The 17,812-nt window shown below is 28.6% G+C and overlaps 2 protein-coding genes across 4 annotated transcripts in view; one reads left to right on the forward strand and one right to left on the reverse strand.

Moving 5' to 3' along the window:
- Window positions 1-624: 624 nt before the first annotated feature.
- On the reverse strand, window positions 625-14,922 carry LOC111687175. The gene is made up of 10 exons (XM_046954231.1): window positions 14,769-14,922; window positions 11,467-11,749; window positions 11,201-11,392; window positions 10,804-11,112; window positions 9,950-10,726; window positions 3,573-3,848; window positions 3,295-3,489; window positions 2,329-2,477; window positions 2,025-2,184; window positions 625-1,958 (listed from the first exon to the last, which is right to left on the reverse strand). Exons 1-10 carry the CDS (start codon window positions 14,802-14,804, stop codon window positions 1,126-1,128), a joined length of 3,210 nt encoding a protein of 1,069 aa, XP_046810187.1. The 5' UTR covers window positions 14,805-14,922; the 3' UTR covers window positions 625-1,125.
- Window positions 14,923-15,443: 521 nt separating this feature from the next.
- LOC111687106 (protein N-terminal glutamine amidohydrolase) overlaps window positions 15,444-17,812 on the forward strand; it is a 16,874-nt gene continuing 14,505 nt past the window's right edge. For 2 of the 3 annotated variants that reach the window (XR_006941482.1, XM_023449524.2), the window contains exon 1: window positions 17,137-17,292. The gene's annotated coding sequence lies outside the window, so the exon portion shown is untranslated. Of the gene's footprint in view, window positions 15,459-17,136; window positions 17,293-17,812 lie in introns of those variants that run through there. The other variant, XM_046955706.1, reaches the window with a different exon arrangement.

A 17,812-nucleotide genomic window follows, 5' to 3' on the forward strand; every position in this document is an offset into this window, starting at 1 on the left:
ATAACTTATACTATACTCTTTTGAGTAAGCACTTTTTAACTGTAGTGTCAGGATATCCAACACATTCGTATCCTGAATAACTTTCAGACTTCTTGTCCACATGCGTGTCTAATCTTCCATTGCTAGATGGAACCTTGAACAATATAAATGCACATTAACAAATGATTTTTAATTTATTTACTTCATTCTTAGTCAGCTACTAAGAATAAGTTGTTATCAGTAAAGATTTAGTTAAACAAAACAAAAACATGCACAAATAACAACAATCGCATCATTCACGCATATAATTCACATCGCCAGCAACATCATCATCTGCATATTAATCATCCTCATGCCAATGACACACATTAGAATACGTTCAACATTTCGATTAGTGCCATCCTCAAATGATGATATTTATTAATTGATAACAAAATCCAAGCAATGTCTATTTAATAATAACCATTGCTTTTATGTTTATAATTTGTTTAAAAATTTACTTCAACTTTTTTAAATATTGTACATCGACTTCGTTGTCTATAAGGATTTACCGAAAACGGTAAATACAATAAACCATCAAAACTTTATTAAGCTTTAATGAATGTGGTGCTTTGAATAGATTAATTTCAAAATAATGATCGACTGTTACTACAAACATTAAAAATATATTTATTTAAATATTTTGTTATCATACATTTTAGGATTTTTACAAATAAGTACATCGTATTAAATAATTGTTTTGTTAATCTTATTCCGATTTTTATAACGGACTCACAAAATTATGTTAAAGTTTTCTACTAAACTGAAGGTTTATTGAATTCTTTTGTAGAACAAACTTTTTAGGAGACGGCCTCTTAAAATAAATTAAACTTTCATTTTAGATGGGAACATCGTAAAATTGAGGTCATACAAAAAATATTCAAGTATTTTAAAATTGTACTTTTTGTTGCATTAAAAAGGTTTCAAAAAAGTATTAATTATTCATCATGCAGTGAATAATGGCTTATGTTCGTTTTGTTTCATTGATCACAGACTTAATTTTAGCGTTTTTTGTTTAGAAATCTTTGGAATAATTTGACAAATCTTAGGTACGAAATAAGTACAACAGCGCCACTGTAAGTAACCAAGTTTAACCCATTTTGGGTTTTAAGGTTTAAGAAATGATTCTAAAGCATCATCGGAAACATCGTTGTTATTCTTTTGGCTTGCAGGTTGACTCAGATTGATCACTGAGGAAGTTGTCATACGACCAGTTTTGAAATATTCTTCAATTTCAAGTAGAGTTCGACCTTTGGTTTCTGGTATAAGGAAAAATATAAAAGGCACAGCCACTAACGAAACAACCCCGTAAAAGGCAAATAGATTTGCAGTGCCCATAGCTGATTCCATGGCCGGATACAGTTTAATGACAGCAAAGGATATAAGTAAACCGCAACTTACTGAAAAGCCAGACGCGCTGCCACGAACACGCTGTGGAAAGACTTCAGAGATCATAAAAAAGGGCAAAGTAAGAAGACCCATTGTTGAGAAGACTATATGCAGCACAATGCAAATAGCTGGTAAAATAGAAACTTGTTTAAATTCTTCCGGGAACCAGCCAGAGGCTGCTAATAAGAACATGCAAATTGTCATTCCGGCAGCGGAAATTACTCCTGCAGGTTTACGTCCCCATCGTTCAAATATTGTGCTCATAAAAAATGTGGTGATGATTCGCGCCACTCCCACTAACACAGCACACAATCTGGGATCTATGGACACACCCGCTAAAGTGGCTATTTGAACAGCGTACACAACAACTACTACTACTCCTGAGCACTGTTGAAATCCAAAGAATCCAATCATTAACAAAAGAGGTTTATAGACCTCAGGAGCTTTTACAGCCTGTAAGAGTGATTCACTTTCGGCTGTGCTACGGCTTAATTCCGAAGTTCTTTTAATTTGACTTAGTTCATTTTCGAATTCCTCGCAATATGATACATCTGTAAATGATCGCAAAATATTTTTTTGAATTCAGCAAAAAAAAATTCTTTAATATGCATATTTACCATTCTTATTAAGGCCTCTAAAGTATTTCAGAGATCGTCTGGCTTTTTCGGCATATCCTTTTTGCATTAACCAACTCGGTGTTTCTGGCATGGGTAAGGCACATATGGCGGAAAATACTTGATATGCCGTGGAAATTATTGCTATTAGTTGCCAATCATTCTACAAAAGATTCAAATTTTACTCAAATATAAATTTTTCATCGAACCATTTGATTTAAAACAATCAGTTATTACAACTGATATACATATGTATGTACAGTACTGTCTGCGTACACATTTCTGTGACTTTCATTCAAATACTTACCCTTATAAAATAACCGAGAACATACATAAATAAGATTCCTGCTGCTATACCTATCGATGTGCCCAATATCAGTCTTCCTCGAATTTTAGGCAAGCTTATTTCGGCAGAATATACTCCTACTGGTGATACGCACAAGCCAATCATGATTCCTAAAAATAAAAGTCCGATCAAAATTTTTAAGCATGTACATATGTATATAAAGATTAAAGGGGTCACGAGAGCCAACAAATAGAAACATATGAAAAAGGCCTTTAATAATCAAGTGTTCAGTCTTAAAACTGAACTAGTAAATTCAGAATGTTGGTCTGCAATAGACCTGAAAAAACTGAAAAAATAAATCAATTTGAGTTTTGGCGTAAAAGTGCAACAAAAACAATCCGATTTATATAGATATATGTATATACATATGAACATATAATTACGCCTATCACATATATATTCTCTACTCTTTGAGTTTGATTTATCTGTTCGAATTACTTTAGTTTGAATTAGATACTCAAAAAATAATATATGTGAGTTTCGGTTTATACAACAAACTAGGAATTTCATTAAAACCCTTATAAGGATTGAACATCGAAACTCTTTTTTACTAATAAATATTTCTGAGACTATAGAATTCTACTAGATCATACTATAGGCTATTTATGCTTGTTTGTTCTAAATTTCAAGGACATTGGTCCAGCCACTTAGGCGTGATTGATGTACAAACAAATAAATACACTTTCAAGGATATATAATATGGTTTATTAGGATGTTCCGACAAATAGTTTTTTTTCAGAATCTCAATAAGCGATAAACACATCTTAAACAATGCGTAATGTACTGGAAACGAGAAAAAAATATATACATTTTTTTTACTAACGTTCGAAACGGCTCAATCAAATAATACTCTTTTCATTTTCAACAAAGGTTTTATTATTATTATTATTTTTTGTTTTTTTTTTATATATTGAAATATTTACTGACCTGAAAGAAAACGTCCTATTAATATTTGCGTAAAAATTGCTGAACTGTCTTTATGCAGGGGAGCAGTAGCCAATAAGGCCCAGCCAAGAACTCCACAGATATCGGTAAAAACAATTGTTTTTTTTCTCCCCACCCGATCCATTAGATAACCAACCAATAAACCTCCTAAGGGACAAGCCATTGTATTAATGGAGGCTGCAAACAATGAAATTTCCAGAATAAGTTATATCAGTTGCTCATTTGGAATTTTTAAATAAATAGCAAAAATACTAGCATACAAAACCAACTGGCCTCCTCCTCTGAAAGATGGAAATCTTCCGTTATATCCGTTAATTGGCCCAAAGTCATGGAGGGTAAGGCCACTGCCATACCAGCACCCATGACCCCTGTGTTGCCAAGGAAGACCATTAACTCCTGGCGTAATACCGCTTTACGTTGTTCTCCCAGTGGTTTCTCTTTAACGGTCCTGTTGAGACCCTTCGATAGAATGGGTGTGTTACGTTTAGTATTGACATTTTGGAATTTAATTTTGTCACTATGATTTGATGACATAATTCAAAGAATAGGAATTTTCTATCCTAAACGATATACGAATCGTTTGTTTGTTTCACTCCGTTTGTGGTATTTGTGTGGGTGTGTTAGTCAATATAACACCTTATATCGTATAGATATGGATTACAGTCTAGTTATGTATCTTTGAATTACTCTCATGAAGACACCTGTTATGGGATTTTTTCAAAAGACTGGTAACGTGAGCTTTTGTTTAAATCAACAACACTTAACACTACTAAAAGGCACTTAAATTTGTTTTAATTTTGTTTAATTAATCAATATAATATTTATTTTTTATATATCGTATTAAATTTATCTTTAGAAAATTATGTACATTTGTATGTATGTATAATAAATGCTCTTCTATGTTTGTTTTGTGCTTAGTTAAGTTATTTTATTAATAACAGTTGCATAATTTACAGAAATTTCCGTTGTTAAATATTTTAATTCTTCTTCTTTGATTACTATACATTAAGTTAATGTAAATGAATGGATGGATATTTTTTGTACATTTAAGGCACTCGTCGATACTTAACGTTTATATTTTTGGCACTTGAATTTCAATTAAATTTCACACAACGACACAAATATATTTGTCAAAATATGTCCTTTGTCTAAAAGGACTTAAGAGAATGTTTAAAATACAATTGACAAAACTTTTCCGTTAGTAAAATTTTTAAGAACTGTTTTAAACGACACTTTCCTGGGGACTGGTTGCACAATTCATTTTTGCATATACATTGTTAGTTGTTTGACTCAATTTAATGCAATTTTGCAATTTATTTTTTTAATATTCTATAATTTGAAATTGTGGAATAAAATATTTTTTAGAGATTTTATTAACTGGAATCACATGTAACTAGTACTGTTGCAATTGCAATTGTGTTCCACAGTTCTGTTTTCCGTATTTTTCTATTAATTGTTTGAAATGTTAAAAATCAGCACTAATATAAAAAATGTTCCTTTCCCCACCGTAGACGTCTTTCAATTATTTCACTTTTAACATGTACATTTGTATGTACATACATATATATCTAAGTACTATCCATCACTATACATCTATAAAAGTTCGTTTAAATGTTTATTTATTATTTATTTTATTTTATTATTTATTTAATTATTATTTTTGCATTTAAAGAATTGTAACAAACTATATACTTTCGCATTCAATGGGCAACCGAAAAACACTGAACTTGACATTCATTATTCTCTCTCTGTGATGTGTTGTAGATAATTTTGAGGTAAAAATGAACAATATACCTTTCAGAAGAAATTCAAATGAGTATCATCGATTTCAAACCCAAAACCGAAAACAAACAAAAACACTACTGAATGGATTCGAATGTTGACAATATTGTAAAATACAAATGTATGTTTGTATATGTATTTATAATTTTATTGCTAACAGTATCGACCAAAATACAGCGTACATTTTTGTCAAAGGATTAACGTTTAAAAAATTAATTTAGGACTGACTAATCTTACTAAGAGCTAAATTAATTATCTAATTGAAATTATAAAAATTTTTTGTAATGATGGAAATATTTTTTTTTATTTTATACCTAAAAGTGAACTGCAAAACTGTAGCAGTACTATTGGTTTATCCTGTAAAATCTTTACATATTCGATTCTCTTAAAACATCAAAGTTTATTTATTTTCAAACATATTTATTACATACGTATGTATGTTATACATTCATATGTTTCTAAGTACGTATTAATATTAATTTATAAGGTTTGTCCTCAAAAAAAATTTATATTTTTTTTCAAACATATCGACCAGTCATCATATTGCAAATGAAAAGATCGTTTGATTAATGAACTCTGTGATGTGAAACACCATTCTTTTGGGCTCTGTGGCACTCTTTGTTGGCCGAAATAGCGAAAGTTTTTGTTATATTTTTAAAGCAGGTCTAATGTATGCACATACATCCGTATATAAATATGTATATATTCGTATGTATTTAGTATTGTAAATATGAATGTTTATATAAATTTATATACAATTTTTACAGTTTAAATAATAAAGGCAACAACAACAACGCCGTTGCCAATTAGATACCAACAACAAGAAAATTTTTTGAATTTATTTGCAACACTATGTTCGTTTGAATGTTCGAACAAGTAATACACATTAAAACGATGAGAGTACAAAATTTATTGCACACTAGGGTGAACATTTACAATCGAATAAAAAAAATTATTTCACATAAACCGAAAATAGGTTTTCGAAAAAAAGTTATTTAACTGATTTTTGCTGGCACAAAGGGGCATACATACATTCTTCCATTAACATCGAATTTTTTGGGGTCCTTGTCCATGAGTCAGTCCATACGACTCACTATAGTTTGATTTTCCTGGTTATAAGAAATTAATCAATGTATATATTTGTGTATTAAATAATAGTACAAATCCCTATTAATGGTAAATCACACTTAACTTCTCTTTTTGAAAATATTTGAACAGATACAAAAATCAAACATTGATTAATTGTTTTTACTGTAATACTCTACTAACATTTTGATCGTGGCCATTAAAAACACGGATTTATACGATTAAAAAAATGAGTCGGCCACCCTATAGCACACCTATACACACACACACACACACACACACACACACACACACACACAAACTTACCTCTCACAATCATTCACTTTGCCGTGACTGACGGAAAAATGAAAATGATTAAGAATGAAAAACTCAGCTGATTGTTTATTTATATTTGGTAGCAGCAAGAGTTTACAGGTATGAATTGTACATCATTACACGTTGTAAATAAACAATTAATAAATATTGCATTGTTTTCATTATTTTTATTGTTGTTGTTGGATAATACAACATGTAATAGAAACGAAATATTAACAAAAGCAAATGATAACACAAATATCAACAACAATCGCATGCCAACACTTCTCATTGCTCTTTCTCTTTCGCTTACTCTCTTATTTTAGAAATTGTAAATATTGATAGTAGGGGAGTGATAATACGTCACTGTTGAAAATTTATTTTAGCAAATATTTGTGTTGATACTAATCCATTTGTGTGTATTTACTAAACATTGTAGTATTTTGTGTTAGAGTGTTGCCGATTTGTAAGTAATTTGTCAATAAATTTTTTATTTTATTCTCACATATCAGAGTTTATCATTTATATTCTTTTAATATCTAAATGCAATTAAAGCGAAAACGCTAAACAGTTAAGTACATTTATTATGATCTTTTCAACCTCAAAAAATACATAAAAATAGATAACTATTGACGTTTTTTGCGAATATGAGAATTGACATAACATAGTCGAATAGAGCAATAAGTTTTTTTATTTCTTTGTAAAATCGTTTTAATATTTAACAATAGATGCGGATATACTTATAATTTTTAATAAGGGAAGTTTCCGTCACAATTGAGAAAACGTTGCAATTATTTGTATAATGGCTGAAAGGAATATCGTAAACACGAACGTTTAGGGGATGACATGGGTAAAATGGTAAAAGTAAGTATATTTCAGAAATTGGTGTTAGTGCGTGATGTTTTCGATTCCAAATTACCCAAAAAATTCTATTAATTAATTATACAACGGTGGCCATCACGTGGTATGTGGTATGCCAAAAATTTCGCAAAATTATTTATACCCCTAATGTACATATTTTCTTTCATTTAATAAATGTTTGTTATTATACCCACTTTTTATATTTTTATAGTGTTTCATTATTTTTCTATTAAAACGTTACATTTTATGAATTTCCAATAATTCTAATTAAATACAATACAATTAAAAACATTTCCACAAATTAAAGTAGTTTTATTTAAAACAATACAGTACACGATATTTTCTAAAAGTGGAAAAGGTCAGTTAAGTAAAACATACAACACATAAATATAAGTTCTCTGAAAGAAAATGATATGTCCTTAAAAAAATAAATGTTTAAGTACTTACACATACATACATATATTTATGTACATAAAGGCTTGCTACTAATCCCGTTCGTTCAAAAACATTGTTAATTAAATACAATATTTGCGATTGTATTAAGTACGCATTTTACACTGTATACTTGTATATCGAAAGTGCCAACTACTTACACAGGCCAACACATTTTTTTTACCCTGATGGAATAAAAATTTATAAGAGTAATACGTTCAAGTTTTTCAATTTGTTTTTTTTTTCTATTTTTTTTTTAATATTAATAAAACACAGCGCCCTAATTGAAAAAAGTTCTATAAAAGGGAACTTTCTGTTACTTTTCGTTACCACTGGTTTTTTTAGATTTTTTCTAATAATTTGTTGTATTGAATGTTTATTGAATAATACCTGGAATAATATCTCTCCAAAGATATTTAAATCTAGTTTTGGTAAAAACATGATAAGGAGAAAAAAAGTGCTCCAGAGTTTCACAGTCTTCTATACATGTTCTCCTTTTGTCTGTATACACACATTTGCATAACTATGCCCGTAATCCTATGTATCCACTCAAAATTTCCGCTGTTCTCAAACGATTTAACCAGGGCACATTTATACTTTGGCGTCCTAACCTAAATGGTTTTTTGTTAAGGTCCTTTTTTTACCGCCAATTCAGCATTTTTTATTCAGTCATTCCAGTAATACAAAGCTTTCAAGGCCAAATTACATATTACTTAGCAATAAATAATTAAATTTTCTTAACTAAATATATAACTTATTTTTTAACATATGTAGTTTATCCTAACTATAACGGCTCTCCAACCGCAATGTAAAACAAAAAAAAAAAAAACATTAAAAGAGCAAAAAATAAATACAGAAAATTTTAAAAGAGGTCCAAATTAATAACAAAACGAGTAATATCAATATATAAACAAAAAGAATAGCAATGTTCTCAAGATATAAAAGATTCAACAATCAAGGTAGTTTGCAAATAAAATGGAGAATAAAACGGAATTAAATGGCTTAATTACTTGAAAACAAATCTAAAAGTTTGATACGAAAGTCCTAATTATTATCATTTGAATGTGTAAAAAGCTCTATAGGTGTGCGTATCTTGTAGTAGCTTCCAAAAATTTCTAATGTACACTCATTAACCAATTTCCGATTAACGACATGCTTAAGCAGCACATACCATTGCAGATTAGTTACTGCGTCCTTCATGTACTAAATAATCATTATCATAAGAGTGCGAGTGAAGTGTGCGTTTCTTATCATTAAAATTAAGCTGACCATCGACTTAGAATGTATCATTGCAAAAAGCCCATTGACGTCATTTTTCATTTATAAAAAAAACATAAAAAAATAATTATGACGTTGTTTTTTACTATAAGTTTTAATTTAAAAAAAACGATAAGTTATTTACTTTTAACGGTTAGATTTATGTCCGAATTTTAAATAAAAACATAAATTATTATAAAGTTTTGATGGGTCACCTTAAAAAATAACTTTCTTAATCTTGTTTTACCAAATATTGACACCTGAAGAAAAAATTGAAGAAATGTTATCTTAGACTGAACCAAGCATTCAAACTGGGCCACCCTAATGTACATATGTATATGATTAAAAAATTGTAACAATTTAACGGTTGGACTCAAATGAACTTGTCTTTTATTTTTAAACAACAAATAAGTATTTAAAATCAGACATGGTATAAAATTTAAAATAATCCAACAAGCACTTAAATGACTTGGTGGAATTATTATCTACAACAATTAAAGAAAATAAAGTACAACAGCGAAAAGTACTTATACTAACACTTGTACATATTAAGTATTTTGTTTATTTCATAATCAGAAATTTGCGAATCGTCCGCGAGAAGTAATAAATAATTTAACAGTTAGTGAGTAAAAATATATACTTTCATACAATGAAAAAATTAAACGGAATTTTAATTTGAATTTTTCATAATGTTTTGTTTATTATAAAATGTTTACTTAATATTTACTAAACACAGTCTTATCACAGCACTTATTAAGTAGCTCGTACATTTGTATTTATATACAAATGTACTATATTATTATCATATTTATTTTGCACATTTTGTCCAGAGAATATTAAAATAGATATTCGCATAATTGCACAAACACATAGGCGCACTGCGCAAATGTTTTTTTATAGATTAAATCAAATAGTCATAAATTTTATTTAACATAAATTTCTTCCATTTCCACGGGTGCTGCTGGTTTTCTTGATCGTCTACCGTGTCTAAATTCTTCTTCGATTTCTAATAGAGTACGCCCTCTAGTTTCCGGCAGCCAAAGATAAACAAAAATCACGGCCAAAAATGCGAAAACAGCATACATGACAAAGCAATACTCTTTACCAATTACATATTTCAAAGAGGGATACGTTTTAGTGCATACAAATGATACAAAAGTACCAAATGCAATTGTTAGTCCTGAAGCGGGACCTCTTACGTTTTGTGGAAATAGCTCGGATATCATAAAGAATGGAAGTGTATATAAACCAAGCGTACTGAGGACTATAAAGGCAACTATAGCTATGACTGGCAAGTAGGGAATTGTTTTCAGCCAAGGTTGTTCATGTAGCGACAGCAGAATCATGCAAATGGTCATACCCATTGCTGAAATTAAACCAGAACGACGACGTCCCCATTTCTCCAATATGTATCCCATGGGGCAAGTGGTCACAACACGGGCCAGACCAATCATTATTGCACACATAAACGGATCGATGGTAACACCTGCTTCAGTAGATATCTGCACAGCATACACAATTACCACAAATATACCCGTCAATTGTTGGAACGAAAAAAGACCAATCAATATTAAAAGAGGCTTATAAACTTCTGGTAGTTTAAGAGACTTGAGAAATGAAGGTTTCTTTTGTCCCTCGGTCAATTGTATATTTTTTTGTAAAAGATTAAATTCCGATAAAATTTCTGGATGTGTAATAACAGCTGTTCAAAAGAAAAACATAATTTTGATCAATAAAATTGGTAATCGAAACAGATTTAACTAGTTTTAAGATACATACTTTTCTTATCCAATCCTCTGAAATAATTAATCGATTTCCTAGCTTCAGCCAAACGAGATTTTGATATCAGCCAACTGGGTGACTCTGGCAGAGGTAAGACACATAAGAGTGTTATTATTTGAAAAGCACAACATATTAAGGCAATTAAACGCCAATCATCACGTATAAAATATCCCAAGCCATAGATTAAAGTTATACCCATAGCTACAGAGATAGAGGTACCCAGTATCAAACGTCCTCTTATTTTGGGAGTACTAATTTCAGCTGAATATACTCCAACTGGTGCGCTAGAAAGACCACTTGCAAGTCCTACGAAAAAAACAAGATTATTGATTTTTATTTATATGTTTAGCACAATATAACTTAATGTAGTAAAACAATATAAGAAGTTACTTACCTACTAATATTCGAGAAACCATTAGTTGTATAAACATTGATTGTTGGTTTTCGGAACTGGCTGTTGCCATAAGAATCCACGAGAGCAACGCTAAAACATTCATTACGATAATAGTATTTTTGCGTCCAAATTTATCTAACAGTAGACCAGAAAGTAGACCGCCAAAGGGAGCAGAAAATAAATTGAACGATGCTATAAAATAAATAATTCAAATATTAGTTTAAAATAAAAAATGGTGAGTATTATAATTCGTAATTAGTACTTACCAAACCATGAAAATTCTGATAATGATAAATACGCCACCTGGGTCGTATCAGTCATGGGATTATTTGTAATTGTTGGTAGACCTAGTGCCATACCAGTCGACATTACACCCAAGTTTCCCAAAATCACCATTGTTGCTTGACGTTTCAATGCACGATTTTGTTCTCCCAAAGGTTTGTGTTTATACGGTCTGTCAAGACCGCTTACTACTCGGGGACTACGCTCATTTCGCAAAGATTCAAATTCCTCGTCATTAGCATCCTTTAGTTCCGACATCATAAAACTCTAAAAAATTAAGAGAAATTATTATTATATTATTGAGTATTTATACTTAATAATTTTAAATACGTTTATATGTATATAGCTAGTTCTATAGAGTTTTTTAAAAGAAAAGCAGATGTTTTGCTGTACATAAATGCTTCTAATTACTATTATTTTTATTGTTTCACAAAAGAAATTTGTAAATATTATTGTTTTATATTGTATAATATGTGTGTTGTTATCTATATAAATACTACTTTAGATCAAAAATTTGATTAAAACAAATATTAAGTATATTCGTAAATACATACGTTTGTTTTTAAAAGATGCTCTGCTGTTGTTTAACTTATAAATACTTCTAATATAAATATTTTTTGACACTTGCCTACCGTATGGTCTATCGTAGCTCAGATACATAAAAACAAACATATTTGTACGCATTAATGAATGACATTTCAAATATCCATATAATATTAGGGATGTGAATGAATATGTATGTATTTATATACATATCTATGTATGTAGATCTTGTGTATTTCAGTGATGTGTGCTCTATTATCAAATCAATACCTAAATATTTTTTCCCAATTTTCTTAAAGTTAAATACAAAATTACTCTTTTATTAAAATATAGTACTGGAAATGGTTAACATAATCACAAAAATCTTGTTGTGTGATTTTTCCTTGAATCTGCTTTTTTTTAAAGATTTACCTGAGGATTACTTATTGTTTCTTTTTTTACTTAAGATTTATAGAATTTTTATGTGCATATAAAAATACTTACGTACATATGTATGCATACTTGTGATCATATGTTATTATGTAGGACAATGTTCTACATACATGTCAAGTAACCCAACCCAAATAATCGATTTTGACGAAATTTTCACTTAAGTTATAGGCATTTCAATAAAACCCTGTATCAACTGATCAACTTTTACCCCCTCTAAGTCCGGCAGTATATATAACATATTTTTATAGTTTATTGTTGTAATTTGTTTATTTTGTCATCCAAACAAATAATTTGCAATCAATTCAAATTCATTGACAAAGAACAATAAATTAAAAATACTAGCCGACATTTCGAAATGCCACAATGTTTATTTGTTCGCATTCAATTAATTGAATTCATTAAAGATACAAATTTATAATCGCTTGGAAACAACAACAACAAATTAAGAGTCATGAAATAACAGTTCTACTGTTGCTAGAATTGTCGGCACTTTTTTCAGTCGTTGATACTCGAAAATCGTTATTAAATTTATTAGAATTCTTTAAATTAAAAAAATACTTCCAAATAAAAAACATACATATACATATGGGGACTTTCGTGTTAAAAATCGATTTCTTCCGATTAAAACTTGCACGAAGATTTGTACTATGGGATACTAGGCCAGACACAAATTTTAAGTTCTATCGGTGTAGAACTGCCTGAGTCAGAAGGGGTCAAAGTTGGACATACAGGTTTTTATTCAAATGACTGTTACTTTTCGCCAAAAATTGTGCAAAGAATTTCAGATAGCTATTTCTTTATTCTGACCTAATATCCAATAGTACTAACGTTTGTGCAAATTTCGTTAAAATCGATTTTTTGAGTTGAGTCACTTGACATCAAATTCAATATATGTATGTTGTTTTTTTGAACATGTATGTAAGTTACTATAGAAAAAATTATTTTATAAATTGTAGTAAGTTTAACCAATTAATCTTAGAGTTGTGATGGAAACATTTACTGAATGAAGATAATGATTCGATTGTAAATAATTGGTCCTTCAGATAAATGAGCATTGAAAAATTACCAAATCGATCAGTTTATTTTTTTATACATTATTTTAATCAGTCATAATTTATATTAAAATACAAGAGATTTTATAAAAAATTACAAAATCAAATTTAATATGTCGTCAAGGAAGTTTATTAAAAAAATATTTGTATATTAATTAAAGATTAGAAATTTTAAAAATACAAACAGAGATGATTTGTAATCAGCTTAATTTGCAATTCATTGATATAATTATAGTACATTTACTCCAAAAGTGTCCTAACTCAAAGTCTAAGTTTGCTGGAAAATTTATCATTTGAAATTGATCATGAATTAGTAATAAACATATATACATATGTATTTATTTATCTTATACATATGTATACAAAGGTACATACAAACATATGTATATGAAGATTAAATCTTCATATACATAAGAGTGGCTTTAAGCCACTCTTAAGGTAAATGATGTATTCATTATTGATATAAATTTTATCGGATGAATCAATCTCCGATGCAAATATAAGACAAACATATGTATGTATTTTTTACCGTATTTAAATACATACATATGTATGTATGTATGTATGTATGTATGTATGTATGTAAGTACTTTGTCAAATATAAATTTAATATTTAAATTTTTAATTCCATGCACGTTTTAAAGAAATTAAATAAATAATTAAACAGTAAAAAGTACAAATAATAAATATGTATAAAAAATTAAATTTAAACACAATTCAAAAAAATCTTATCAGTTAAGACATAATTAATAAAGAAAATTTTTAAATAAATATTAGTTATTTTATATTTGATCATGATGATGTCAACAGTAAAAACACATGTTAATTACATATGAAATAAATCTTTTTTTAGTTAAAGGTATTTATTTTACATTTAAGTCTTCTAATAAGAATCATCATCAAAATTTAAAAAAAATTAAATGGCACACGTGAATTTAGATGAAAAAGCTCATTGAATGTTTAAACTGGTTGAACAACTTTTTTTATTTTTTGTTAATAAACAACATACAAAATACACAGATATAGGTACACAAAGTATTAACAAGACAACACTAACTTTCTTCGTTTTGTTATTTGTGTTATTATATATGCAATATAATTTAAATTTTGTACACAACCGTGTCTTTATTTACAATTTTTTTAAATCAACGAACGCACCAGCTTTTACTTAATCCAAAAAATCAACTTGTTCCGTTAAAACTTCATTTGCAACTAAACAATTTGACTTAAACGATCATAGTAAAAATACCCTTCCTTACCATGTATTTGTGAGTTATGTGTGTGCATACATACATATGTATAAATGTATTTCTGTAGACACGGGTTTGCCTTGTTTCATTTTATTTTTTAGAAATCGAATTAAAATGAAACAAAATAAAATAAACAACCACCAATCTCTGAGATACCTAACTACACTAATGTTAATATTTTACAGTTAAAACGGCTCACACAACTCAAGTCTACAGCAGTATAAAGACGGTTTTTCTCAATGTTATTTTAAAATGTGTTATCGTTAATTTAAAAAAAAAAAACGACAGCAAAAATTATTTTTATGAAAATACTACCTCCGAGAAACCTCTCACACATATGTATGTATATTCATAAACATACTTAAATAGAAATAGAAATGCGTCCAAAAAGGAAGCAAAAGAGAGGGTGATATTTATTTAAGTCTCATTTTTTAACTGTTACTGTTACAGATTTATGTAGCTTGATTACAATTGGTTCGACAAGCGACAGGAAATGAAATATACTTTTTATATTTATATAAAAAAGTTATAAAGTACATATATTTTTATGATGTAACATAAATAAAAGGATCACTATATACAAAGAGATTCCTTCATATTGTATGTATAATCTCTAAGTAAACTCATTGTCGTATGTGTGTGATATGCACATGCATTTTGTTGTCAGAGTTTCAACGCAATAATTTGGGATAAACAAAGGTTTGTATGAAAAAAATTCCATAAAAAACGCACAGACATTTTACATGCATTTATTAAATTAAATAAATGAACACCTGCTGTTTCTTATAATTATTCAAAAATACATTCATTTTACAGATGTCACTTGAACCCACCATCCAAAAGATATGTACATATGTATGTACATTTATTTTGTCATTTCTTTTGTAGTCAATACAAAGAACGATAGAGTTTATATGGATAGAGCTAAAAGGATGAATATTTCTAAAGATTTCTCATCGATAAGGTTCTCTTAGCACCTTTTGAAAATATGCAATATCGGTCAAAGTATATTGATAGGAACATAATTAAATTTAGCTCTTTATTTTCTAAAAAATTTGTAAGGGATAGCTCTATAATTGACCCTACCTATGCATAGTCTTATGTACAATCAGTTTTTTATAATACCTAAATTTTGAATTTAGATCTCTTAAAAAATGTGCAGAGTTCGGTCCATAATTCACCCAAGACTTTATTAAAGACCCTCTCCTAAGATCACTCTGAAATAACTTAAAACGATTGTTAGTGATAATAAATATTCGCCATCGCCGAATATATCACACTTTTTTTGTTTAATTTTTGCACAACTGATCCCTGCCATGTCTGTCATTCACCTATTATCATTTCTTATCGTTGAAATTGTTATGATCTAGTAGTAGCTAAAATGTTTTTATTTTAAAATACTTCTTAAAGGGTCATTATCATATAAGTTTATTTATTAGCCTTGAAGTTTAGATAAGATACACATATATTGTAAATATTAAGCACTTATTGAAAAGTAATAAAAGCAGTGCTTTATAGATATGTACAAATGTATATATTCATGTCTTTGGATTTTATATTTAAAAAAACGTATTGTTTTAAATATACATAAATGACAATAAAACATAAAATAAGTTTTAAAGTAAAATTGTTTTTAACAATCCCAAACCATTTTGCCATATTTTTTGCACGTAAATTGTCTTGCTAAATTTAATATTTGTATTTATTGTTTGCTTGAGAAAATAAATTAATTATTGCCTATAACAGTTAGCGATGGTTATGCAAATTTGGTGAAAAGTTGCGATTAATAAAAAAATCATTCATTGTAAAAAAAATATGATTGATTTTATTTAAATTTTACCATCCTAAAAGTAGGCTGTATTTATTTTTCATTCTTAGGTATTATGTACTACATTTTTAACTTGCTTCTGCAAATATTCTACACATATGCATACCAAAATAACAAGAAACAAAATACTTTTAGGATGAATTTTATATACAAACAAAAATAACAGCGTCGTACTTGAGTTTTACTTTGTCATTTTTAGCCAGCATTCAGAAAATGTTAACGCCGTCATTCATTTTTGTTGACGCTGATGTATAGTCAGCTGACTGTGATGCCAAGTGTATAAATTTCTCCTTTTTGTAGGATTAAAACGGAAAAATCTCTTTCTTAACTTTTTCAAATTAAATGAATGAAATGAAAAAACACATATAATATATTTAAAGTTTATTACCTTTTTATAATAATTTAAATATGATTAGAAAACGTGCAAATTAAAAATAACATTAATTATTTGTACAAAATAGCTGTAGAAAAAAGAGATTTCTTCGCGTTAACCTAGGGATTTATGAAAAAATCTCTGGCTTCACTGGCTTGATGTTATTTTGTTTACAGTGTAAATTCGCCGAATTAGTGCCAAAAGTATAGTTTAATAAATATTATTTATTCATAGTTACCAATAAATTATCTTAAATTTTGTAATAAAACAAATAAAATTTTAACTTTTTAAAGTTTTTCCTTTAATCTTAACATTATTAGTGCAGAAATTTCGTAAGTTTTTCTTTTTGTAATCGTTACCAGTTTGATTAATGTATGGATGGTTCTTTGAGGCACTCCCGATTAGAAAATTTTCTAGTTATATATGCAAGAATAAAGCAACAAGAAAAGTTAGACACATGGAAAGCTTAAATTAATTGGTTTGTTTACACACAAAAAACCAAAAACAAATACACATTGGAGAGTTTTCTTGGTAACAACGTGTAGAGGTAGAGCAAAGTATGCGCAATGAGTAAAAGGATACTTTTGAGAGAAGGATATAACTTCAGAGTTTATTTTAAATATTTATGTTTTTAATAAAGTTAACATAATAATAAACGGAAGTTCTGAAAAGTTTTTTAAGATTATACCTATATCTATGGCTATTTGACGATATTTTAGTTAAAATAAATAGAAATATGTATCTAAATAGGGTAAATGTACCAATAGTCGGCAGTTTAACTTTTTTCTCTTTTTCAAACTATCCCCCTAAAGAGTTGGTAAATGTTATTACGATGATTTTTAGTTATTTCAA

This window comes from Lucilia cuprina, chromosome 6, assembly GCF_022045245.1.
Source record: "Lucilia cuprina isolate Lc7/37 chromosome 6, ASM2204524v1, whole genome shotgun sequence".
NCBI classification, from domain to species: domain Eukaryota; kingdom Metazoa; phylum Arthropoda; class Insecta; order Diptera; family Calliphoridae; genus Lucilia; species Lucilia cuprina.

Coding starts and splice junctions, on each gene's coding strand:
- LOC111687175 (XM_046954231.1), bottom strand. CDS start 14,804: ATGTATGTATGCACACACATAACTCACAAATACATG. Junction 11,393..11,466: donor ATCAGAATTTTCATGGTTTG/GTAAGTACTAAT, acceptor TTTATTTTATAG/CATCGTTCAATTTATTTTCT. Junction 11,113..11,200: donor GGTTTCTCGAATATTAGTAG/GTAAGTAACTTC, acceptor TTTTTTTCGTAG/GACTTGCAAGTGGTCTTTCT.